Raw genomic sequence first — 24,929 nt, 5'->3', positions numbered from 1 at the left:
ATCTGAAGATTTACCACATGATGCAAAACTACCCAAGATATATAATGCACTGAGTAACTAAACTTCATATTCTAAGAACATATTCAAAAACATAGATGTTCATACTATTAAAGGAAAAAAGCATACTATTGAAGAGTATGGATGTTAGTTACTCAGGCCAGTAACTCTGATTACGATCTGTAATAATGTTTAAACACAAGCATAATAAGTAAGAATTTAAAACCCTGTATTAGATGTTTGATAACTTTGTTTAAATAGTATGATACCAATCATGTTTAAAAACAGGAAGGGGGTGCTAAGGATGTAAATTAGTGATAGAGCACTGGCCTAGGGCATATATACTGCCCTAGATTTGATCCATAGCACTAGAAAAACAAAAAACAAACAAGTGTAAGTGCTAGCAACATAGCTTGTATATTTTTAACTAGTTTTATATTTTCCAAGTTTTCTAAGATAAGTATGTATTGTTCATATCTAATGTTTACATGTAAAATAAATTTTAATTAGAACAAGTGGGATATAGCTGGATGTGGTGACAAATATTCATAATCCCATTACTCAGGAGACCCAGGCAGGAAGTTTTCAAATTCAACTGTAGCTGGGCCAATGATGAGGAGACTGATAATTATAAAGAGTGAGTAAATCTATGGACTGATAATTTCTACTAGAAAATGATAATGCAAGATCAGTGTGTGTGCAATGTGTGAAAAAAATCAACAGGACTCTAGTCCTGAATATGTAAGCAAGGCACACACTCTGTTAACAATGTAATGATATGAATAATTATGCCCACATGCCTTTTATTTAGAACAGTGCTTGTTCATCTAAATCATAGCTCCAAGAAAAGTTGTCTTTAGAGAAGTGTGTAGATCAGAAAATTTGCAACAATTATAAAGATTGGATATTTCCAGCAATCGGTGAATTACAATACAAAAGCTACTTAGCCATGGAAACAAGAGATTATAACGTTAAATTTTCCAAGGGGCAGTATAACTAATTACTAAGCTAACCTCATACTAAATTTTTCTTTTAAGAGTCTAGAGTTTAAAATTATGACATACTGAGAAAAAAATGACATACTGAAATCTCATAAAAATATCAATCCTACTGATAACACATTTTGTGAAAACTTTAGGTGCATAGCCAATGGAAAGCAGTAAGTCCCTCCACTTTGTAAGCAATGCTATCTTATAACCATAACCTCCCAACTTCATTCTCTATACTCTCTTGTTTCCATAGCTTCACTAGAGATTCTAGCCACCAGGGCACACCAACTAGTCTACCCACACAGCACATGGCAAACCTGCAAAGAAAGAGGCACTCCTGATCAGGCGGAGCGGACCCTGCTCAGAGAAAGCCCGCCTGGGGCTGCAGAACTGTGAAAGACCTATATGGCAAAAATGCAAAATACACATGAAAGAGGCCTGTTAGAGAAGCCACACTGCATCAGGAAAATAAGGTGAGGTAAGGCAACACAGGAGCAGACCGACAGGTAAAGCACGGGAACTTTTAACCAAAGCAAGAACAACTCAAGTCATTTTTCCTTTTAGAAAAGTTTAGTTCTCCTTTTGGTCATAGTTTATATCAAACAACAGTTTCATGCCTATTTATGAATAAATCCATTTTTAACAACAGAAATACGCTTCTGTTACAAAAAGTAGGACTATCTCAAGTGCTCAATCCTAATATAAAACATTTTAACCACTCAAAAGGTAATGGTAGCTACATAATTTAATGTCTGCCAAACTTGTTTTTACTTTTGTTTTGGGAGTATTTGTTTGGAGACAGGGTTTCTCTGTGTAGCCTTGGCTGTCCTCGATATCACAGAGATCCACCTGCCTCTGCCTCCTGAATGCTGGAATTGAGGACACTACGACTTGGCAAAAGCCAGTTTTAAAGATTCCAATGTTCTCCTGCAAATGCAGTAAGAAGACCATGTTACTGCATTTACTACAAGAACACAGTCATTTATCAAGGAATTTTACTGACAAATAAGCACAAAAAATGCTATTGCAAGCCAAGTGATAAATAACAGAAGAAACTGATGTTTTTAGAGCTGCAGTTAACCACTATGAAAACAGAAGACACAGTACAGTCTATAACAGCAAGATTCCCAAGAGTTCTACACACACACATACACACAACTACAAAGAAATAATAGCAGCTAATAGCAGCCTGAATACCACAAGAAAAAGCATAAAGGCCAGGAGTGGTGGCACACATCTTAACTAAGCAAGCAGATCTCTATGAATTTGAAGCCAGCCTGGTCTACATAGAGAGTTCCGGGCCAGTCAGGGCTACAAAAAGAAATCCACTCTCCACAAAAAGGGGGAGGTGGATGTGGGGAAGGAATTCAATCCTCAAGTCAGGAAGCAGAATTATATGTTGCTTTTATTCAATTATGGCAGTCTAAATAAGTGGTTCTTAACCATGCTAATGCTGAGGTCCTTTAATACAGTTCCTCATGCTGTGGTGACCCCAACTACAAAACTATTTCATTTCTACTTCATGACTGTAATTCTGCAATTGTTATAAATCATAATGCAAATATCTCATATGCAGTATATCTGATATGTGACCTCCTATGAAAGGCTCAGTCAACACCTCTCCCCCAAAAGAGGTTGCAAGTCACAGGCTGATAAGCACTAGTCTAAGAAGTTATGTAGGAGTTGTACACCTAGGACAGATAGCCTTTTGCTTTAAATAGCATCTGTGTTTCTCAAATTGCTGATACTATTTTTTCTGCAACAAAAATTTCTGCAATTATAATGCAGCAACCCTTCCATTTCTCAATGTTCAACTCTTTCTTCAACATTCTCTAGCTATTTCAAAATTTAACGTCTTTAAATTCCTTCCTCCTTTACACTTCCTTACAAAAGGCTGTATATGTGGACATTGGTGTAGACGCACAAAGAGCTTTCAGACTGAAACTGTCCCCTTCTTAACATTCCACCTCCAAAGTTACTCAAATCCTTACCTGTCTGACAATTCCCGCCTAAGGTGAAATAATAGGTAACAGTAAAACCTTATGATGCTAGTCATTTTCTCAAGAATTCTGAGAAGTTCATCCTATCGTCCAAAGCTAATTCTAAGTCAGCCAGGGTCCCAACTCAATATTCTCAGAAAATTATATCTTGCTTTAATTTCATTCTCTCAATGGTTTCCTTTTTTCCAAAAATACCTATAATCAAATCTCTTTCATGTTTCTTCAATAAGTATCTGTTCCTACAGTTGTTCAGCTTTTGAAATGTAGTTAAAGGACACCTTGTGGTCCGTCCCTAAGACCCTTTCAGGTGTTCAGTGAAGTCTTCAGTTTTCCACTGACTTACCTATAAGAGATGAGATTTTTTTCTTGACATATCTTAATCTCAACTACTTATACTCACTACACATTCTTTTGCACATATAAATAAGATTTGATTATGTTGTTGGATTCAAAACAACTTTCTGTTGAAGCCTTGGGAGTGTATCTAAAAGATTTCAATTGTGCTTTAAAATCTATTGGACATTTGTGAAAGGTTATATATTACCCATAACATACTCTCAGCCAATAATTAAATACAGAGGATACTAAGTCCAGGCCTTTTCTGGGGAGACACAAGGCATTTCTGACAACCAGGCCTTCCTCCTTAGACAGCTATCACCGGCTGGGGCACGGGTGGATACGTCATCTTTGATACTGTATTCCTTTACAGTCCTTACAGTCCTTCAGAGTCAGACATGCATCACAAAGTATGTTTACTTTGGCTTTTCCGACCTCACTCATTTTCTTCCTTGCAGTAATTTCCAGTAGTGAAAACTTTGGGTGGCTAACTGTGTCATGGCACTTGCTTTAGAAAACAAGTGAGGAAACTAAACTAGCATGTCCTCACTGGTGTGTGACAACATGAAGCATGGGTGTCAATTTGTTGCTGTGGCCCACAGTGCCCTCTGCCATCTTGCTCTTGCTCAATTCTCTTTTCTTCTTCATTTTTTTGTTTATTTTTGAGACTGTGTTTTAATATCATGTCTCCCTTCCCTTTCCTCCCTTCAAATCCTTCCCCACACCCTTACCTCAATCCTTTTCCCTTTCCTTTCCCTTTCCCCTTTCCCTTTCCCCTTTCCCTTCCCCCTTTCCCCTTTCCCCCTTTTTCCCTTCCCCCCCTTTCCCCCTTTCCTGCCCTCTCCCCCCTTTCCCCCCCTCCCCCCCTTTTCCCCCCCCTCTCCCCCTTTTCCCTCCCCCCTTCCCTTCTTTCCCTTCTTTCCCTTTTCCCTTCTTTTCCCTTTTCCCCTTTTTTCCCTTCTTTTTTTCCCTTTTTTCCCTTTTTTCCCTTTTTTCCCTTTTTTCCCTTTTTTCCCTTTTCCCTTTTCCCTTCCCTTCCCTTCCCTTCCCTTCCCTTCCCTTCCCTTCCCTTCCCTCAGTAGAATGAGTGTGCTCCACTCACATGAAGTTACTCCCATGCTTCGTGGTGGTGTGTCCTTGGTCTGATATGTTCTACTGCTTCTTCCAAGGCAGTTCTTTCCAAGAACTATATACATAACTCCTCAAATTTAGGTGTCCTATGCTCAACAAAGTCTTCCACAATTCTCCAAGAGGGAATTCATGCTTACATTTTAATCATAACCATATAAGTTTAATCTTCTATAGCATTCTGTGATTGTAGTTTTTATCTAATGCTCACTAACTACAAATCCACTGAGGCAGAAACTGTGTTAGCTTACCACCTCTTCAGGGTCTACTAGAGTGCTTGCCATATTACGGACGCTTAAAAAAATACTTGATTAGTCAACTGGAAACATAAAGTCAGAAATAGGTCTCAACTATCCTTAATTCACAGTAAAGAGTGTGGAATTGAAAGCCATGCATTATTTAAAGGCTGTATCTTGATTAAATGGATTACATTTCTCCTCTATATTTCAAGAGAAAGATCAAATACATCTAGCCTCCATAGTATGACTTACTTTTTTTAATAAAACCCTTTTTAAAGATTATTTATTTTATGTTATGTGAGTACACTGTACTGTCTTCAGACACACCAGAAGAGAGCATTGGACACCGTTACAGATGGTTGTGAGCCACCATGTGGTTGCTGGGAATTGAACTCAAGACATTTTGGAAGAGCAGCCAGTGCTCTTAACTGCTAAGCCATCTCTTCAGTAACAGTATAAGTTACTTTCATAACTATTGATTCATGTGCACTGTTAAAATGAATCACTTTCATTAAGTCCTTGGAATTTTAAAATAATATACAATTTTTTAAAAAGGTATTTCTTTGTTCAGTTTTTTTTTTCTGTTTGTCTGTCTTTCTTTTTTTTTTCTTTCTTATTTTTTGTTTTTGTTTTTTGAGACAGGTTTTCTCTGTGTAGCCCTGGCTGTCCTAGAACTCACTCTGAAGCCCAGGATGGCCTTGAACTCAGAGATCTACCTGCCTCTCCCTCCTGAGGGCTGGGACTAAAGTTTTGCTTTGTTGCAATTTTACTTCATTAAAATCAGTAATTAAAATCAAGTAAACTAGAAAAAACTTTTTCTATAAGTTGACCTACATTATAAAATAGGCCTGATAACCCACAGTGAATGCTTAATAGCATCTCATTTGAAAAAACAAATTTAAAAACAATATTTATTGAGTACAATGCTATACCATTGAAACAGGGAGAGAAAGAAAAGCCTGCATTTTCTACTAATACAGCTTATTGTATTTATAAAAATTAGCCACAGCCAAGCATGCTGCCACACACTTGTCATCCCTGCACATGGGCTAGAAAACAGGCTCCACACTAATACTAAACCACAGCAAAGGCCTAACAGCACCTTACTTGAAGATACATACATTTAAAGATAAAATTTACTCAGGGCTACATAGTAAGTGCTAGAAAAGTCTGAAATCATATCTCAATAAAATCATGTCTTAAAAAAGAAAAATAATCATCTAAAAAAAAGTTTTTACTAAGTAAGGGTGGCTGTCCACTCCCTGATATTATGCATCAGAAATATTATCAAGCGGTAAATTAGTTATGCTTTCTAGAGAAGAAGTTGCAGAAATACTATGTCATTTTAAAATGCATCACACATTGTGAACCATAATTAACTAAATTAAGCTATTATTTTAATATGCTTCTTAAAAATCATTGTTTGAGCATCTACTCATATGAAGCACAATTCATAAAAATGAACACCATTTTAAAATGACTTTTAGGTTAGAGAAGAGAGTAGGGATAGTCTTTACCCAACTAAAATATTCCAGAGAGCTGGTAATGGCTTTCAATATCAATGACATAATCTTCCAAAAATACAACTAATTAAAAAAAATAAAGACAAATTCTTTTTACAGATACAAAATATTACATTAAAATCTAAGAAAAAATGTTTTCCAAATAATAGAAAGGTTATACATGTAAAATTTAAACAACCTTTCTGTTTACACCATTAGAAGCTCTTGGGTTATACAAGAAATCTATATAATCAAGAAGTAACTTCAAATCTTATACTGTTAACATTTTAAAACTTTATAAAATGAAAATAAACCACCTACCTATATTTCCAAGCAGCCCATTACTAACTGTGCTGCTATCAGCTTTCAATGTATTACTGTCCTGATTGATGAATTCAAGACTGTCCTGCAGACTACAGAGGAAAAAACAAACAAACAAACAAACAAACAAATTCCAAATACATTTAATGATAATGCTTCACACATCCCTATGAAATTTCAAGTGTAAAACTTTGAAATATTTGAGGTAAAGGGAATAGGAAGAATAATAGAGGTTGAATATGAACAAAATATAATGGAATGAAAAGATCACTATGAAACCTATCCTTTTATATATTAGCTAAAAACTCTTTAAAGTTAAAACTACTACCATTAAGACTGTAAGTATAAACTATGATGATGAATCTATAATCACCTAAGCTTACAGTTAGTAAGCTGTACCTGAAGGCCATTTACAGCTGATGTACGTTTTTTTTTTTTTTTTAAAGATTTATTTATTATTTTATGTAAGTACACTGTAGCTGTCTTCAGACACACCAGAAGAGGGAGTCAGATCTTGTTACGGATGGTTGTGAGCCACCATGTGGTTGCTGGGATTTGAACTCTGGACCTTCGGAAGAGCAGTCGGGTGCTCTTACCCACTGAGCCATCTCACCAGCCCCTCTGATGTACGTTTTATAAGCGAAGTTTGACAGGAGGAAAGCTCATGCTTACTCATTTGTGTGTTGCTGCTTTACTGCTGTAAGGTCAGCAGTAGGAAACTACAGCATACTATACAGCTCACACATGGAAAAGTAAAAATGTGGCTCTTTTAGAAATAAATTGCTGACACTGACATACAGAACAGACAAGGTTTCCCTCATATTTTGGACTAAAATTATTGTGTTAACATTTGGGGTTGGAAATGGTCAAAGAAGACTTGCGGGTGAGGAAGGGAACAGAAAACGGGAAGGAGAGCAGCAGGAACAGCAATCAAATCATCACACATTAAAAATGGTGTATATTACTTCTTTTATTCTCTTTAAGAAGAGCAAAAGTAAAATTACTGTGCTTTCCATAAACTTTAGGAATTTAGAAAATTTAGGGGAAAAAAGGAGGACTATTTCATTTCTACTACAGTATTAAATTTAAAAAGTTTGGCAAAAATTTTTAAAGTATTCCCAATATTCTTTTAAAAATCTACCTTTTCCTTCCTTCCTAAAAGAAAGGTAAAATTAAGCTACAGATAGTAGAAACCTTTATTAGAGCCTCTCAAAACAGAAGTCTTTCAAAGGCTCAAAAGAATTTCTCTAGAGCAGGTAGGTTCCCTGCTGCTTCCTCACGCACTTAGACTTTGGATTCCTCCAGGATTCAAGCTAGTCAGTGCTCTGACTTGGCACCTGTGGACCCCACTAACCTAACCATGGCCCTAACTCAGCACTTTGTTTACTGGTGCAGAACTAGGGTTCTGCTACATAGTCTGTTAGCCTTAGGAGGCCCAACCTTGTTTCTATGTCACTGTTCTAGTCTAAGCGAGAACAGCTTATAATCTCCCCACAGCTATTCTATATGTGTAGTGTGTGTGTGTGTGTGGGGGGGGATGACTTTGATTTAACAGTGACATGGCTACCCAAGGCCATTCGAGTCTGTGGGGCTCTGCACACTGAAGAATGTAAAGGTGTGAATGGTGATCAGCTCAGAAGAGTAAGACTGAAAAGCAGCATGCCATCTAGGATGGAGATGTGCTCAACATTTTGCTTCTAACAAACCTTCTGGAAAACTACAGAAAAAGAAATCACATCTATATATCCAGTCATATTCAGAAAGGGTGTGTAATCTGGACTCCATAAACTTTCAAACTTGAGCAAGATATAGAGTTGAAATTGTGCTATAATTTAAAAAGATCTTTAATATTTATCTTTGTGTACCTTAAATATCAATCCCCCTGCATCCACAAGCACTTACGTATTGAGACTCCCACAGATACTACTGCCAGTCCGTGCGGTGAAAACTTTGCTAAGCATAAGCTGTGGAGGCGAGCTATGAAAGAACACAGAATGACAGAAGAGATTTAAACTAAATACATGACTTTTAACTTATTGTAAGTTAAAAAAATGTAAGTTGCAGAGATTTCATGACAACATCACAATGGCTGAGATACAGAAGTACTAAGACTATGGACATCATAAGCTGGGATCTGACAAGCTCAGTCTGAGTAAAGAACTAAGAAATCATCTCATTTCCAAAAAACCTGGCCTTCTACAATGAGTACAACATAAGAAAAACTGAACCCCCTCACCGGATCTGATGAATTTTTAAGGTGGATCCTTTGTAGCTCATTGCTACTGAGCCAAACATCATCTCTCCAAGCATATTGGCATCAGAAGAACACCGAGAACCCTGAATAAAATTTAAAATAAAAAATGAAACAAAATAATTAAAAGCCTTATAATGATTTCTAATATTAATTGTCTTTATAACTTTAATTCTACATTATACAAACTGTTCCGTAATTTGTTCTTCATCATGTAATTTCCTAAATTAAACTCAACAGTATCATTAAACAGAAATTTTACTCATTTTTAAAAGTGCATTGGTAGGTATGGTAGTATGTATAATCCTAACAGTGAGAAGACTAAGGCAGGAATATCTCAAGTTTGAACTCAAGTTGGATACTTGGGAAGATTCTGACTCATTTAAGGAAGGAAGAGAGGGAAGGAGGGAGGGAAAGAAGGAGTTGCACAGAATTTGATTACATAAAAGTCCCAGACTTCAGAGCTGGAGAGAAGACTTAATAGTTAATACTACTTGCTGCTCTTGCAGAACACCTGGGCTTGGTTTCCAGAACCCACATGGAAGCTCATGACAACCTGTCACTTCAGTTTCAGGAAATCTCCCTTCTAGGCATATGTGTAGAGTTCATACATAAATCTTGGTAAAACACTCACACACATAAAATAAAAGTAAATAAGTCTTTAAAAAAATAACATACTTCAACAGGTCAGACCAATTACTAAGGAGTATTTAGGTCACTAATAGGATATTGGTACTAAAAATAATTAAAACTTCAAATAAACTTTTTTGTACAATTACTCATGTACAAAAGTGGATGTGCATAGTGCACATGAGCGGGGGTCATATCTTGCACATGTTGGTCCTTTCCATCATGTGGGTCTAGGGATTGAATTTAGGCTGTGAAGCCTGGTGACCAATGCCTTTACCTGCTAAGCCATCTTGCTAATCCAAACTCAACATGTGCATCATGTCTTACCCATATATATATATATATATATATATATATATATATATATATATATATATATAACATTTCTCCAGTAGGTAACAAGGGTAGAGCAGACAGTATAGTTTTTACTACTTCCATTATGGCAAAGAAGCAAACACAAATAGAGCAATTTATAACTATCATGATTTTTTTTAAAAAAGGTCACTTGTAATCTATAGATTTAATGATACTTGTTTACAAACACAGAAAAACATTCTAAAATAATATTTTAAAAAGATCACAAATAGTGAAATTATCCTTGAAAGAAAACAATAAAGCTGAAGTTATCACACAAACAGATTTCAGAATATAATATAAATCTATAGTAAACAAAACAGTATGGGGCCAACAGAAAGATAAACAAATCAATGGAATGGGACCAGAGACCCAGAAATATATCCATACCAACACAGTCAACTGATCTTCAAGATAAGTACTAAGGAAAGTCTCTTTAAGAAATGCTGCTGGGAAGGCTGGATATTCATATGCAAAAAATAAAACCAGACTCTACATAACATGCATAAAAACTACCTCAAGGTGGTTTATAAAAAAAAAAATGACAAAGAAAATGAAGTATATATACATATAGTATACATATAGTGGAATATATTTCAGCCTGAGAGAAACATTTTTGAGTATGCATTATCATAAATAAATCTTTTATATACTTTAAAAGTTATATCATTTTTAAGTATCTTTTGCCTGCATGTACATCTGTGCACCACATAAATGTGTGATACCACTGGAAGCCAGAAGAGGGCATCAGATCCCATGTGATTGGAGTTACAGATAGTTAGTTGTAAGCCAACATTTAAGTGCTGCGAATTAAACCCTGGTCCTCTGGAAGAACAGCAAGTGTTCTTAACAACTGAGGCATCTCTCCAGGCCTCCACAGATGATTCTTAAGGGCAGCAAACTAAATGAAACTAAATGAAACAAGGTCATCATAGAAAGTTAAGTATTGTATACACTTCCACTTCTATGAGGTATCTAAGAAAGTCAAATTCATGGAGCCAAAGAACAGAATTGATAGTCCCCAGGACCTTAGCAAAGGTGAAATGAAACATTACTAATCAATGGGCATTAAGCTCCAGTCAAGAAACTGAAAATAAACTCTTGAGATCTGCTGCACAACATCATATCTATAGTCAAGAACAAACAAAGCATTCTATACTAAAAGTTTAGTTAAGAAAAAGACTTAAGCTAGGTATGATGATCCCAGCACTTAGGAGACAACGAAAAGATTTACTTCAAATATTAGAAATGTCTTTTTTCTTCAAAGAACTTGATATTGTACCCTAATTGCTGCCACCAGAATTATAAAATCACTAAAAAAATCAAATATCCATTTTGTTAGTATTTATGCACCATGGCAAACATCACTAACTACTAATACAAAGTACTCTCTGCTCAATTTAAAAATAAATGTAGCCGGTGGTGCAGGCCTTTACTCCCAGCACTCAGGAGGTAGGGTGGACCATCTCTCTAAGTCTGAAGACTATATAGTCTACATAGAGTTCCAAGCTAGCCGAGGTTATATAGTGAGACCCTGTCTTAAAAATATTATTTATTATTTACGTGTGGTTGTTTGTGGATACATCATGCTATAGCACAAAAGTAGAAGTCCCAGGACAACATTTGGGACTCAATTCTCTCCTTCCACTATGTGGGTCCTGGGAAGGGAACTCAGCTTGAACAGCAAGTACCTGTATTCCCTAAGCTGTGTTAGCAGCCCTCTCTATTTAATTTCTGAAGCCCAGTTTGTTCTAAGACATCAATGTGCCCAACTGAAAGGAATGTTATTTCATACTCTCACTCACTGATGTAAGATGGTCTAGGAGTGGCAATTTTGGAGTAGCAATTTTCAGAACTACTGACTCACATATACTTTAAAGAATTGGTCAATGAAATTCAAATGCAGATCACAAGAAATGGAGTTGCTATTTTTGGGGGGGGGCAACAGAACACATTATATATCTAATGAAATTGAAAGATAAGGGAATTCTGGACTTTTTCTGAGGACATACATCTTCAAGTCAGAAAATCCCATGCATCACATGACTCCAGACTGGTTATGAAAGGAAAACAATTCATAGTCTGTGACTAATCCTCATTTATAGTTCAATTAAGCATTCCATGGAGATAATCTAATAAAAATCATATAATTTGATATTAAAATTCATTGTCTGCCCTATAGTGTCAACTAACCTGAACCCCCGAGAGCTCTCAGAAAGTAAGCCACCAAAAAAAGAGGAAGGGCTGGACAAAGGCCCCAGCACATTATGCAGGAGATGTGCCTAAGAGAGGATATGCCTAATCCTGCAGAGACTTGATGTGTCAGAGTAGGGGGATACACAGGGGGGTGTCCACCTTCTCAGAGGCAAGGTGAGGGGGTGGGAGGAGGGACCCTGTGATGGTTGGACCAGGTTGAGTAGCAGCATTTGGGTTGTAAGTAAATAAATTAATTTTAAAAACCAGTCTGCTATAACATATACCAAATGGTTAACGTGAATATCAGACACTGTTATATATTTTCAGGTAAGACAATCCACAATGAGGTCATAGAATTAACAAAGTGCTGCTATCACTGCTGTCTTTTAGATGCTTTCTTTAAAGGGTCTACTCATTCCAGCTACTCACTCCTGGTAGTAATTCAAAGATAATATTCAAATTCCTAGAGATCATATTTTATCTAATTTATCAAGTATAACTGAATGCTTTTGTTTTTTGTTTTTTAAAAAGTGTACGTTGTGGGATTCTGATACAAAATGAGATTATAATCAATAACTACCTTTTTTATCTACAATCTTTGTACAACTTAACAAATTAGAAAATATCTCATAATTTTCTGTTATATAGGAGCTATATGGCATATTACTGTTGTCAGGTACTTGTTAAGGTGTTATGCCTAACGTAAAGGTAAAACGAGAGGAAGGCAGAGTGTAACTGAGAATTACCTCCTAACATGCAGATCTTAGTCATTTCAGAATCCTTTTACATTATGCCTTACTGATGGCATACAAAGTTAAATTTCTATCCAAGAGCATCATCTCTTATAAACACAATGACCAAGAGTCTATTTAGTACTACTAAATACAAAGTCTGTCTGATTTTCATAACCTTTAGATGACATAAATTCACAGCAGCTGACATGAACTTAGTATGAAACTGAATTGATCTTATTTCATGTAGTAAGCTTATATACAAGTTTCTATGTAGCTACTGATTAATTTAATCTTACATCCTAAAAAAAAATTTTAAATCCAGTTACTTGTAAAAAACAAAGATATGCATTTTATCTTTATAATTACACTTTAATTAATGGGCAAACTGTGTTGATTTATTATTTAATAAAGGGGTACAAAAATAAGATATTCTGGGTATTCAATAAAATATAAAGATGGAGAAAATATCTGCCACCAATACCATAACCTCTGTATTTTCTTATTCTTAAATTCTTAAAACTTACTTGTTTAGTAAATGTATCCATCTCTACAGCTACAATTACGCTTCAGGGAGGTACAGTCAAGTTGCTACTATAAACTGATCCCTAGGAAAGTGATGAAAATAACTTGTAAATGAATAAATCAGTGATCTTACCTGGTATTTGGGACACTGGTCTTTTCCATCAGAAGATAAAGTGATAGAGCTATCCAAAGAGGAAGAACTATCTCCTCCTGGCTTCAGCTGGCAGCACTTCCCAAAGACCTTGACTTGAGCATCATTACAGAGCTTCTAAAACACAGGATACTTCCATTAATAACCCAATACATTCTTTTAGTATATATAAACTTAAAAGCAATATAAAAAAGTTGAAAAAACGATGAGATAATTAAAAATAATGCAACTTTTATATGCTATTTTTCTCTATTTCCTCCAGTAATATTTGGAAGGCAGCTATGCTCACTACTATACCACCAACGCCGCACCTCCAGTACTATTTGGAGTGCATTTTTTCTCACCAATATTATCAAACAACAGGGATTTTCTGTATTATATGGCCAAAATAATATTCATTAATTGTGACTTAGTAATCCATAGTGATTTTCAAATTATTTACTTTCAAAACTTCTTTATACTCATAAATTATTGCAAATGTCAAGGGACTTTGGTTTATGAGTTTTATTTAATCATTATCTTATATTAGAAATTAAAGCTAAGGAAGTTTAAAATGTCTATTTCAATTAAGTATAACAATAACATGTTACAAGTTAACAAACATTACTGTTATGAAAAAAAATTAACCATGTAGTCTATGAGGAAGGAGAAATGTAAAGTAGACTTACATTTTTATTATAGATTCATCTATCTGTTAATCTTTTGTGTATGGAAAAGGCAGCTCTGGGCCTGAGCACAGGGGCGTGTGCATGATAGGCACACATTCTACCACTGGGCTACAAACCCAGTCCCATGTTGAATCTTCTAAAATTAAATGTATTCATGTGAAGAACAGATAAAGAATACATTTTAAATTTAGATAATTATGCTATCAGGTAGAACTAGATGAAAGGCTCACTTTTTTAAAAGATGTATACTTTCACATATATTTGTGTTTTGCTGACATGTATGCTTATACACGATATGTGTGCCTGATGCCCATGAAGCCAAAAGGTGGTGTTAGATTCCCTGGATCTGTAATTAAGGATGCTTGTGAGCTGCTACATAGGTGTTGGGAACAAAACCTTAGTCCTCTGCAAAAGCAACAAGCACTTTCAACTCTGGGCCCATCTTTCCAGCCCCAGGACGCATTTCTTTGACTTCATTCCTTTTCCTCTCTTCTCCATTCCCACTGAACCCTTTGATTGTTGTTCACAACTATCAAAGTTATGGTCCACTTAGTGACACCACTAAAAAATACTTCAATGCTTTATCAGTTTCAAGTATGTTCATTCTACCATGTACAAGACCTCAGATTTCCAGAAGAAGCAATCAGAATAAAACTGCAAATCTCTGGAGTAAGTATTTTATAGTTGCATTATCACCAAAGGCACTTTAAAATAAGGAAGAGAAACTTCCACATCATCTGCAATCAAATGTTTCAAGCAAAAGAGAAAAGGGCTTTAGAGCTTTTGAGTAGATATGATAAGTTCAAATCCTATGAAGAGGTTGTTTGAGGTCTCTAAATCTGTTTTTTAATCTGTGGAACGGGAAGAGAAACCATAATGATACTTGTGACATTTCTAATTATAATAGTCTGGAGAACTAACAAACTTACTGATGTTTGATGTAGCAAACATAATTGAAGTCAAGGACCTCATTAGATATTTTAATTTTTATTATTATATATTTATTATTTTATTTAAATTCTTTTAATGCTGTTTAGTATTGGTATCCTTGCCCATATCTTATTTTTTATTCTCTCATACATTAATTATATCCTGACTGCAGTTCCCCTCCTTCAACTCTTCATAATTCAACCCCCCCAACTTCCCTCTCCCCCAGTTCCACTCATCCTCCATTTCCCTTCAGAAAAGAGCAGGCCTCTGATGGATATCAACTAAACCTGCCCTTGGTTATATATTTTTTGTTTGTTTGCTTGTTTTTTGTTTTTTGGTTTTTTTTTTTTTTTTTTTTTTTGGAGACAGGGTTCTCTGTATCGCCTGGCTGTCCTGGAACTCACTCTGTATACCAGGCTGGCCTCGAACTTAGAAATCCGCCTGCCTCTGCCTCCCAAGTCCTTGGTTATATCTTAATAATCTTATTACTTACTAACAGAATGTTGCCAGTAAAATACAAAAACAGCCAGGAAGGGGTGGCACATGCCTTTAATCCCAGGACTTGGGAGGCAGAGGCAGGTCAGAGACCAGTCAGTCAACCGAACTACTTAAATGTTGTACTGTATCTTAACCATCTTAAGCTGCCCCTACCAAATTTTCTTGTCCCTGTCCACAGATTTCTCTAAGAAGATCTGACTCATTTTGGTGAATAAAAGAACTTAGAAAAAAATCACTTAGATGCTAGATATGTTTACTATATTGGATTCTCCCTACATTCTCTAAATGGACAGAGCTTGAAAGTACATGTGTGTGTATACATGTAGATACATAAGCATAGTTTTATAGACATTTGGTGGGTTTATTTATATTTGTGGGTTTAAAATACACACAGACACACACATACACATAGACCAGAAAAATAGCTGGAGCTGGAAATAAATCATTCTGAGTAAGGTAACTCAGAAAGAAAAAACATCATTTTTTTGTCTCTCATTTGTAGATTTAAGCTTTGAATATTCATTTGGAATATCCACAAAGGCCAGGAAATTGCTAAGGGACCACAGGAAAGGGCTGTCAAGGAAGGGGAGACAGAACACAATGGCATAAAATGTTTAAGTGAATAATAGAACAGAAAGGGTTAAACTGGGGTCAGGAAGTGGAGGGTAAGATAGAAGAGGGAGTATGGGGAGGGATAAGGAACACTAAAGGCTTTTCAAAAAAGACATGTGGAAACCTACTATTGTAGAAGTTTACACACACACACACACACACACACACACACACACACACACACACACACAGAAAAATGCTTAAACAAGGCAACACTGCCCCTAACTAGACACCAGAAGAAGCTTATATAAAAACCCATCGCCAGGTATGGGTTTGTCCTTTTGGAGTTGTTTTCAGTGAGGTTCCAGAGGTCTTCAAACATTACTGGCTATTGCCACTGGTCTTGATTATATTCTAGAACTTTACATAAGATCCTACTGCTGAAAACTGAAGTAGAAGTTTCTGGTTGCTTCATGTGATCCAGATTCACATGTTTTGTTGAGGCAAGACCTGTGGGAGGACACGTGATATTTGGATAGAGTAAATGGGACTCAATGGACAGTGATGGGGCACTTGCATAGCTAGCTGTGCAACTCTTCATTGGTCTCTCCTGGCATTCCGTCTGGTCCTGGTCGCTCCTGCTGATTCAGGCCAATTTGGCAGAGGCCTGGCAGTTTCTGCTGGATCATGCCACCATTGCTGATTCATGTTTGGTACACTTTTGAACTGGACTGTTGATATCCTGACACTACTGAACTGGACTGACAAATGGAGATTGGAATCGTCCCAGAGAACAACTTTTAAACAGGTCCACATTCCCTTGTTCTACTTACCATCTTTTTCCCCCTCCCTTTGGATGGTGGGCTGGAAGGGGAGGGGGCCAAAGCATTTCAGAACCCTTATTAATGTAGGTTTTGAAAAATCTAAGCCTACAGAAAACAATGCATCCAATTTTATCATAGAACATGGTGATACCAAGCTGGAACAGACCTGACAGCTTTAGTCCTATTAGCTACCTTCCACAGTACTAAAAAGTGCTATGCAAGCTACTAGAGGAGCAAAGTAATCATCAATCTCAGCTATGAACCCTGCAAACCACAAGAATAATTGGTCTACAAGGACATGTGTGCTGGTGCAATAGTGGCATCAACATGATAGTAACCAACCACTTTACGGTCAGATTTAAGTCATACTCCACAAGATAAAACCCATACCTAGCATAATCACCAAGTCTAAAACTTATAGCTCAACAGGTCATAGACTCAAGGGAGAACCAATTACTATTATGCTGCTATATAAACATACTATTAAACTTACTCCTAATGATGTATCATTATATCAACACATCTCTCAACCCTTACATGAGAAACTTCTATTTGTTACAGTAATTAGCACAGTGATCTACAATTAACCAAGATGCAGAGAGTAAGAGAATGTTTAGCTCTAAGGAAACATATATACTTCACTCCCTAAGATTCAGACATCATTGCAGTAAAGAGGTTGAACAGGGTAAGGAGCCAGAGGTACAGATGACTACAAGGAAACATGAACTAGACACAGACACAGAAGGGCAGCTGCACATATGACACACGGTGGTCAAAATAACACATACAAAACCTGTGCAAGCCCAAGCCAGAATGAATCACAGAATAGAGAGGGGAGTTGGGCACACAATCCCACCCCTAGCTGTAGAGATACTGGCAACTATTAGTAGCGGCGGCTGGGGGTGAGGGTAGAAACAGCTTTCTCTAAGAGTATAGCCCAGCCCCTAACAAGTTGACCATGCCACAGTAGAAGACCACACATTTAAAAATTTTTGGACAGCACAAATTGGTATTGAAGAATATTTTTTAAGTGATACCAAGTTGGGTACATAGGGAGAAGGGTTGATCTGGGAAGAGTTGGGGAAGAAAGTATGAATATGATCCAAATATGTTGTATGACACTCTCAAAGAACTAAAACAAAACAAAACAAAACAAAAACTTGAAAGTGTCTGAACACAAGTCTTACATTGGTGGACAATGCTAACACAGGGTTTATTAAATGAAAATTTCAGTGTCAGGCATGGGCCACCACCCTGAGTGTTTGGTCAAAGAGGCCCTAGTGGTCTTCAAAACAATAAAGCTATTGCCATTATTCTTGGTTGCCAACCATACTTAGATGTAAGACTGTATTACTAAAGATATAACACACTTTGGTTGCAAGACATAGAGAAATCAATTTAAAATTGACCTGAAAACTTCCTCCCTGATGGCTAGTTTTCATATTGCAGAAGGTGCTATGCAGTCTTCTGTGGAGGAAGTGGTCTTACTCAGCAGTGGACCCTGAATGCTACAATACTGACCTGCTGGGCAATATGTACTCACTGGTACAACAGTGACATAAAGATTACAGGGATAACCAACTGCTTTCTGGTTAGATTTGAGGTCTGTTCCACAGAAGTGAATTCATGGCTAGTACTATAACCTGGTTGAAAGCTCATGCCCTGGTAGCTCTGTCTCTAGCTAGGAACCTACTACTATTGTTTTGCTAAATAAACGTATCATCAAACCACTTTTCAAAAAATTGTGCTTATGCCCATATAGCAGTGATGCTGTCAGTTTTGTTCAGAAAAGTATCTTTTCAAGCCAGATGTTTGGTGCACACCTTTATCCCCAGCACTTGGGAGACAGAGACAGGTAGATCCTAGTTTGAGGCCAGCATGGTCTACAGAGTGAGTTCTAGGACAGCCAGAGCCATACAGTAGTAGTGGAAAGGAGATAACCAAGGCTATTGAGGGGAAGAAAAAGGTTGAGCACTAAGTGTATAACATTGTAATAAGGCCAACAGACAGATTACTCTGGAACATTCAGAGACAGAAACAAAGATACTTCATGGAAAGATCACTCAAAAGAAGAAACTAAGAGGAGATAGAACACTAAAAACAGACACCAAGGATAGCCTAACAGAGAGAGGCATTAGTAGACACTAAGAAGTGACAAAGAACAGATACAGAGAAGGGTCATGGAGTATGAATACTATATCTCTCCTAAATTAATGTTAAAATATGAGTCCCTGAAGGGATGGTATTAGGAGTTACAGACTCTGGAATGTCCTTTGGTCATAATGCAGAAGCATCTCATCAGTGGGAACAGCACCCAGGTAGTTTTATATTTCTCAAAGGCCTCCTTTTACTAACAGTTCTTAAACGCTTTAACCTCCCTTCTAGCCCACCACCCACCAAAGGTAGTGAGAAAGAAAGGTTATTAGGATACAGGGGAAGTGAACCTGTTTAGAAATGGTACTTTGGAGCAAATCCCATCTGCGCTGCCAGGAAATCGGCAGTTCAGTTCACAGGTCAAGCTCCCACATCATCCTGCAGACTTTTCAACTGCTATTTCTTCCCATTTCAGTTTTTATTTTAAACTTTTTCAGTAAGCCCTCCATAAAGGACTGTCACTCAGTTTGATGGAAACTTGGTTCTTTCCTGTTGGCAGCTTATTAAGTATTCAGTAAGCTTTCTTCACAGTATTTTCACAATTTAGAATTATGTGTATATTTATTTATTCAGTATCTACCTGCCCTAATAGGATGACTAACTATGGAAACTGAGAGGGCACAGAAAATCTCCAAGTGCTTACTTAGTATTTTATACACTCTTAAGTAACTTAATCTTTTTCAGATGATGAAATGTAAGAAAAGAGAAAAACAATCTAAACAAAGCACAATCTCAAGGAGGTTGAAAATCTTAATGATTAAAAGCAATACTGTAAAAGTTAGTAATTAAAAAAGAGATGAATACCTTATTAAATGCTACTATAGTAGTTGCTAAAGACACTTGTAAAAAAGACAATGGACCAAGACAGACCTATTCAAGTTTTTTTTTTTTTTCCCAAGAAGGCAAAAATCTCAAATGAACCCAATTCTAAAAAACACAAAAACAACAAAACCCACCTGATAGGAAAAACTTCCCCCAAAGTATTGTTTTCAGTTGGTTATTGGAATGCTGGTAGAAAGTGCCAACCTAAAGAGAAGGCAAAACCCATTCTAGGACCAGGGCATACTGTTTTTCTCTTACTATCTAATGGCAGTAACTAACACTAGGCTCTCCTTGCCAACCAAGTAAATATCTTATTGCTACTAAACTAGTAACAATGTACAAAACACAGTGTTACAGATTTGCAGAATGGATACAGGTTCTTGCCTCCACTTTAATATAGGACAAAGTATGTTATCAGGATTATAGACTTAATTTGCTTTATCCCATCAGATAAATTTTTCTCTTCTCTAAGTCTCACTTTCCCTGATTGCTCAATGAGAGGTCTAACCAGATTCTCTGAAGGCTCCCAGTAGTTCCTAGGTCATGTATAACACCATCATCATGTAAGGCACTAGTGCTTAACTTTCCTAATGCTGTGACCCTTTAGTACAGATCCTTATGTTGTGGTGACACCCCAACCATAAAATTACTATCATTACTTCATACTTGTAATTTTGCTACTGTTATGAATTGTAATGTAAATGCCTGTGTTTTCTGAAGATCTCAGGCGACCCCTGTGAAAGAGCATTTGACCCCCAAAGGGGTTGTGACACACAGATTGAGAATCACTAATATAAGGATATAAATGTGAAACAAAACAGTTTCTGGCTAGACTGATGACAAATAATGCAAGTTGTCTTAAAGAAAACAAAAAACAAAAAAAAAAAACCAACCCACGGAGTGGACCTTAAATGAAATTTTTTACTCGCTCAAGCTTTGTGCCACCATCGCTCCAGCTTATCTTCAGACAGGGATCAGTATAGGTCAAAGGGTTTGTACTAGGGTTGGTGTTTACATTTCTTCTTTGGTAGCATTTAGGATATCTTCCCTTCCCTTATCAAAGCCACTGTTAGCATTCTATCTAAACTCCACCTCCACAGTTATCTGGTAACAGTCAGGTATGCTCCACCCCACAGTTACCTAGCAACAGCCAGGTAGGCCTGGCCCACTATAAAAGGGGCAACTTGCCCCCTCCTCCCTCTCTTGTTCCCTTGCTCTCAGTTCCTCTCTTGCCCTTTGGGCTCTTCCCTTTCCCCCCTCCCCTATTCTCTTCCCCCTCTCTCCATGTGACCAGCCTCTGTTTCTCTACTCCTTCCCTCTCTTTGCCTCTACTACCTTCTTAGCTCCCCTCCCCATGCCCTGAATAAACTCTATTCTATACTATACTGTCGTGTGGCTGGTCCCTCTGGGGGAAGGGATGCCTCGGCATGGGCCCGCTGAGACATCCCCTTCCCCATACCTCATCCCCCTCCCCTCCGATAGAACATATTCCCTCTCTCTTTCTCTTTTTATAAACACATCAGATTCTAGTACATTGGGTGAAGGCTCTATATAGGCACCAGCTCTACTTCTCCATGCTCAGTGAGTTGTGTAGGTGTTATCTTCAGCACTGGGGCCTTGCCATCAGTTTGTGAAGAACAACCTATAGTTCTGACAACAGCCTGGGTTGTTTGGGAGTTCCCGTGGGACCCTTTTGGCCAACAACTCAATGGAATATAACCTATTCCTAGTACTGGAAGCTTCATTTGGTGACAAGAGATATCCAGTTGGAGCTCTGTCTCCCCCATTATATATGTACTTATTTTAGGAAGCTTCTACTATAGTAAGTTTTCATACTACCCATATCCAACACTGCTTGAGTGACCAAGAACCTGAGACTAGACAGCCCAGAGACCTAGAGTAAAACCAAATACTACTATTCTACTGAAAGAATGCAGTAATTCAAAATTTGACTCCAAATCTCATTTTGCTCTATTAGATTGGTGCCTTGCTCAGCCATCATAAGAAAACCTTCTTCCTGCAGCAAAAGGGAACAAATAGAGACTGATAGCCAGACAATATAGAGAGGAAGAGATCTTGGAACACTAAGCCACGAATGGATGTCCCCATCAAAGCCCTCCCCTCAGGGATCAGGGATCCCTGCAGAAGAGGAGATGTAAAAATGTAAAAAGCCAGAGAGGATGGAATACACCAAGAAAACAAAGCACTGTAAATCAACAGGGTCAACACACACAGGAACTCACAAATACTGAAAAAGCATACACAGGGTCTCCATGGGTATGCACCAGATGGGGTCCTAAAGCTGAAAGGAGAAGTGGACACATGTTCCCATCCCTAATCTAGAAACTATCTCCAGTTGATAACCACTTGCAAATGAAAATTTAGATTTCTCCAAAGGAGTCTCACTAGGGAAACAAACAGCTTAACGATAGGCTAAATGCCCCGCATTGGATAGATAGCTAAGAGAAAAATGACCTCAGTGGCATCTTTGGAGGTTCTCTGTCTCATAATGTCAAAGGTTTTTTATCTTTATTATATATGTATATATAATATTCTATACATTCTATAATCTCTCTCCTTTTTCTCCTCTTAGCCCTAGAAGTCCTTTGTGTGTGTTTCCAGTTTACTCTTTTTATGAGATGCCCAAGTGTGAGATCAAGTGGATCTCCACATCTATATCTGTTTCTTGTGCCTTTCCTTGGGTTCTTTTCCTTCTGTTCGTTTGTTTTGTCCTATTCCAATGTGTTACTTTAAATTATAAATTTATCGTATCATAATTATCTCTTAGAAGCTTGTTCTTTTATAATGAGAGGCAGAAAAAGGGTGGATCTGGTTGAGAAGGGCGGTGGGGACAAACTGAAAGGAGTAGAGTATGGGAAACCATAACCAGGATATATGAAAAAAAAAGTTTATTTTCAATAAAAGGAAATAAAAAAGAAAAAAATCTCGAAATTAGGACTCTGAATTCAGAACAGACTAAAGATGTTTTATACTAACAAAGTTACCATATTGAAATTATACTAATCCTTTCTTGAATTATTAAAATACGCAAGATTAAGTTTCAAACAAATGATCAATGATGCTCACCGATACTGATGTGTCCTCATTTTTTCTCTTAACACTGGAGTCAAACAATACATTTCTCCCTCGTCTTTCACAGTCTTGATATACGATCAGTCGAATCTGACTTGGGTCAAATTCTGGCAAGGGCCAACTTGGGAAAAAAAAAAAGGATTCATTTGAGTTATTTTAATAAATATGCCACATATATTCTTATAACCAAAATCTTATCTGACAGACCCAGAAGCTGTATTATTACAGAAGAATATACAACTAATCTTTATGTAAAATGCTACTATGTGGGTCAAGGCTTTAAATAATTATATAGGTCTGATTTTTAAATTAAAAATAAGGGTACAATTTAAAAAAACAATTAGCTACTATCAACATATAAGATAGTCAACTTATATAAAAGGCTAACATATATAAAGGTTAAATATAAGCACAAATTACTAATAAAAATATGTTGGTCTCATGGAGAGATGACATAAGATTAAGTCATTTTATTTTTTCTTCAACACAAAAGTACAAAAATAGAAACAGGTTTGCAATAGGTCAAAACAGAGATTATGAGTAAAACAGGCACACAAAAAGCTACTGCATTTTCATTTAAATAAATGTTAAAACCTAGCAAGTTTCAGTCTAAGAATTTAAAATTGCAGAAAAAGAAAGAATAGTAAGCTGCAAGCAACTCTCTAGTCACTGCCCAGCCTGCTACTTACTCTCAATGTACTCAGGAAAGGAAGTGGAAAAAGTGGACAAGACAGTGAAGGGAAGAGGAGGACACTGACAGCCCTAAAGTGTGCAAAGTGCTTACCTCAAAGGACAAGGATGCATCAAAGAACACCAGGAAGGGGCATGCTGGGTGGATCGAGGCTAATTCCATCTCATCAAGACATTGCTGAAGTACATTTTTCAGTTCACAAAAAATATTTGGAAAAAAACATACTGCATTTGTTTTACAGACCTTTATTTGTGCATTAAGTGTCACAATTTAAAAGAATAATGTTGCTGTTGAAAACTGATAGAAGTGTGACCCTACATACCAAGCTCAAGCAGATATCTATCCTTAAGACAACACTGACTTGCATAACACAGGAAGGTACTTATAAAACTATAGAGAACAGACCAACTTAGGTTGAAAATCAAGAAGTGGTTTCATGGAACCGACTGAAATGTTCTAAGGAAGGAGTATAACCTCAGAAACTAAAAAGCATTCACCACTTTCAGAAACATCATTGGTGATCAAAGTGAGGAAAGTTTTAAGGAGTAAGATTTCACAGAACTGAAGGGGGGAAAAAGTCAACTGTCAAGAAAGGAAAGGCATTGAAAGCCAAGAGTGATGGGTATTTTGTTACTAAGAGGAAATATGTGGATGTGTTTACACTCTGAGGCAGTTCGAGGTAGAGAGGAAATTGCAGGCCTTTGAGGAAGTAGTGAAGTGAAAACTAAAGAATTAGCTCAAGAACTGGCTTCTCAGCCTTTGGCAAGTACCAAGTGAAGAATAAAAATAACTCTTGCATTAGACTGGGAAGAGAGGAGGGTAAAAAGGAGCATGGTGTTCTCTGGGAAGAAGTGTTGATTAGGAACAGTAAGACTTTTGAGCGATGCTCTAAGCCTACACACAGCTGACAATTATTGAGACTATGATTGGCCACAAACTGCCTTGCTCTTTCTAGAAAGCTCTCAGGGTGTTTGACTTTGAATCAGGCAGAGACAGGGTAAAGGATTTTGACAAACAAATGGGAGAAAAAGAAAAACGCTGAAGATGGAGCAGAAAACTGCAAGAATACAGCAGAAACTATGCATACTGGAGCCTAAATTAGAAAATAGTGAGACTCTGAGCTAAGAGAAGAACGGAGGCATAATGGTCAAGGTGCTAAAAAGACAGTGAGGATAACGATCAGTACAGACAGGCCACCAGAGAGGAAGAAAACCTCACAGTACATTGCTTTCAAATGTCAAGGAAGACAAGGAAGGCAGCAGTGCACAGAACCAAGTGTTACACAAAGGCTAAATTTTATAAAGACCAACTCAGCCATTTGGTGGGGTTATCAGTGGATAGGGGGGA

General features: G+C 37.1%; 1 protein-coding gene across 4 annotated transcripts in view; it reads right to left on the bottom strand.

The window, feature by feature from the left end:
* The window catches only part of Fnip1 (folliculin interacting protein 1), an 80,135-nt gene that overhangs the window by 29,143 nt on the left and 26,063 nt on the right, over positions 1-24,929 (bottom strand). The window contains exons 2-8 of one of the 4 annotated variants that reach the window (XM_006532848.3): positions 23,676-23,759; positions 22,886-23,012; positions 13,333-13,467; positions 8,749-8,849; positions 8,415-8,489; positions 6,513-6,604; positions 1,304-1,387 (exon numbers count right to left, since the gene is read on the bottom strand). In XM_006532848.3, the coding sequence (XP_006532911.1) occupies positions 1,304-1,387; positions 6,513-6,604; positions 8,415-8,489; positions 8,749-8,849; positions 13,333-13,467; positions 22,886-23,012; positions 23,676-23,695 (634 nt within the window). In that variant the 5' untranslated portion in view covers positions 23,696-23,759. The remainder of the gene's footprint in view (positions 1-1,303; positions 1,388-6,512; positions 6,605-8,414; positions 8,490-8,748; positions 8,850-13,332; positions 13,468-22,885; positions 23,013-23,675; positions 23,760-24,929) is intronic. The other 3 variants (XM_006532847.4, NM_173753.4, XM_006532849.4) reach the window with 3 other exon arrangements.

This window comes from Mus musculus, chromosome 11 (genome assembly GCF_000001635.26).
Source record: "Mus musculus strain C57BL/6J chromosome 11, GRCm38.p6 C57BL/6J".
Lineage (NCBI taxonomy): Eukaryota > Metazoa > Chordata > Mammalia > Rodentia > Muridae > Mus > Mus musculus.
Note: the sequence above shows the minus strand (reverse complement) of the source record. Positions and strands in the feature narration are given on the sequence as shown.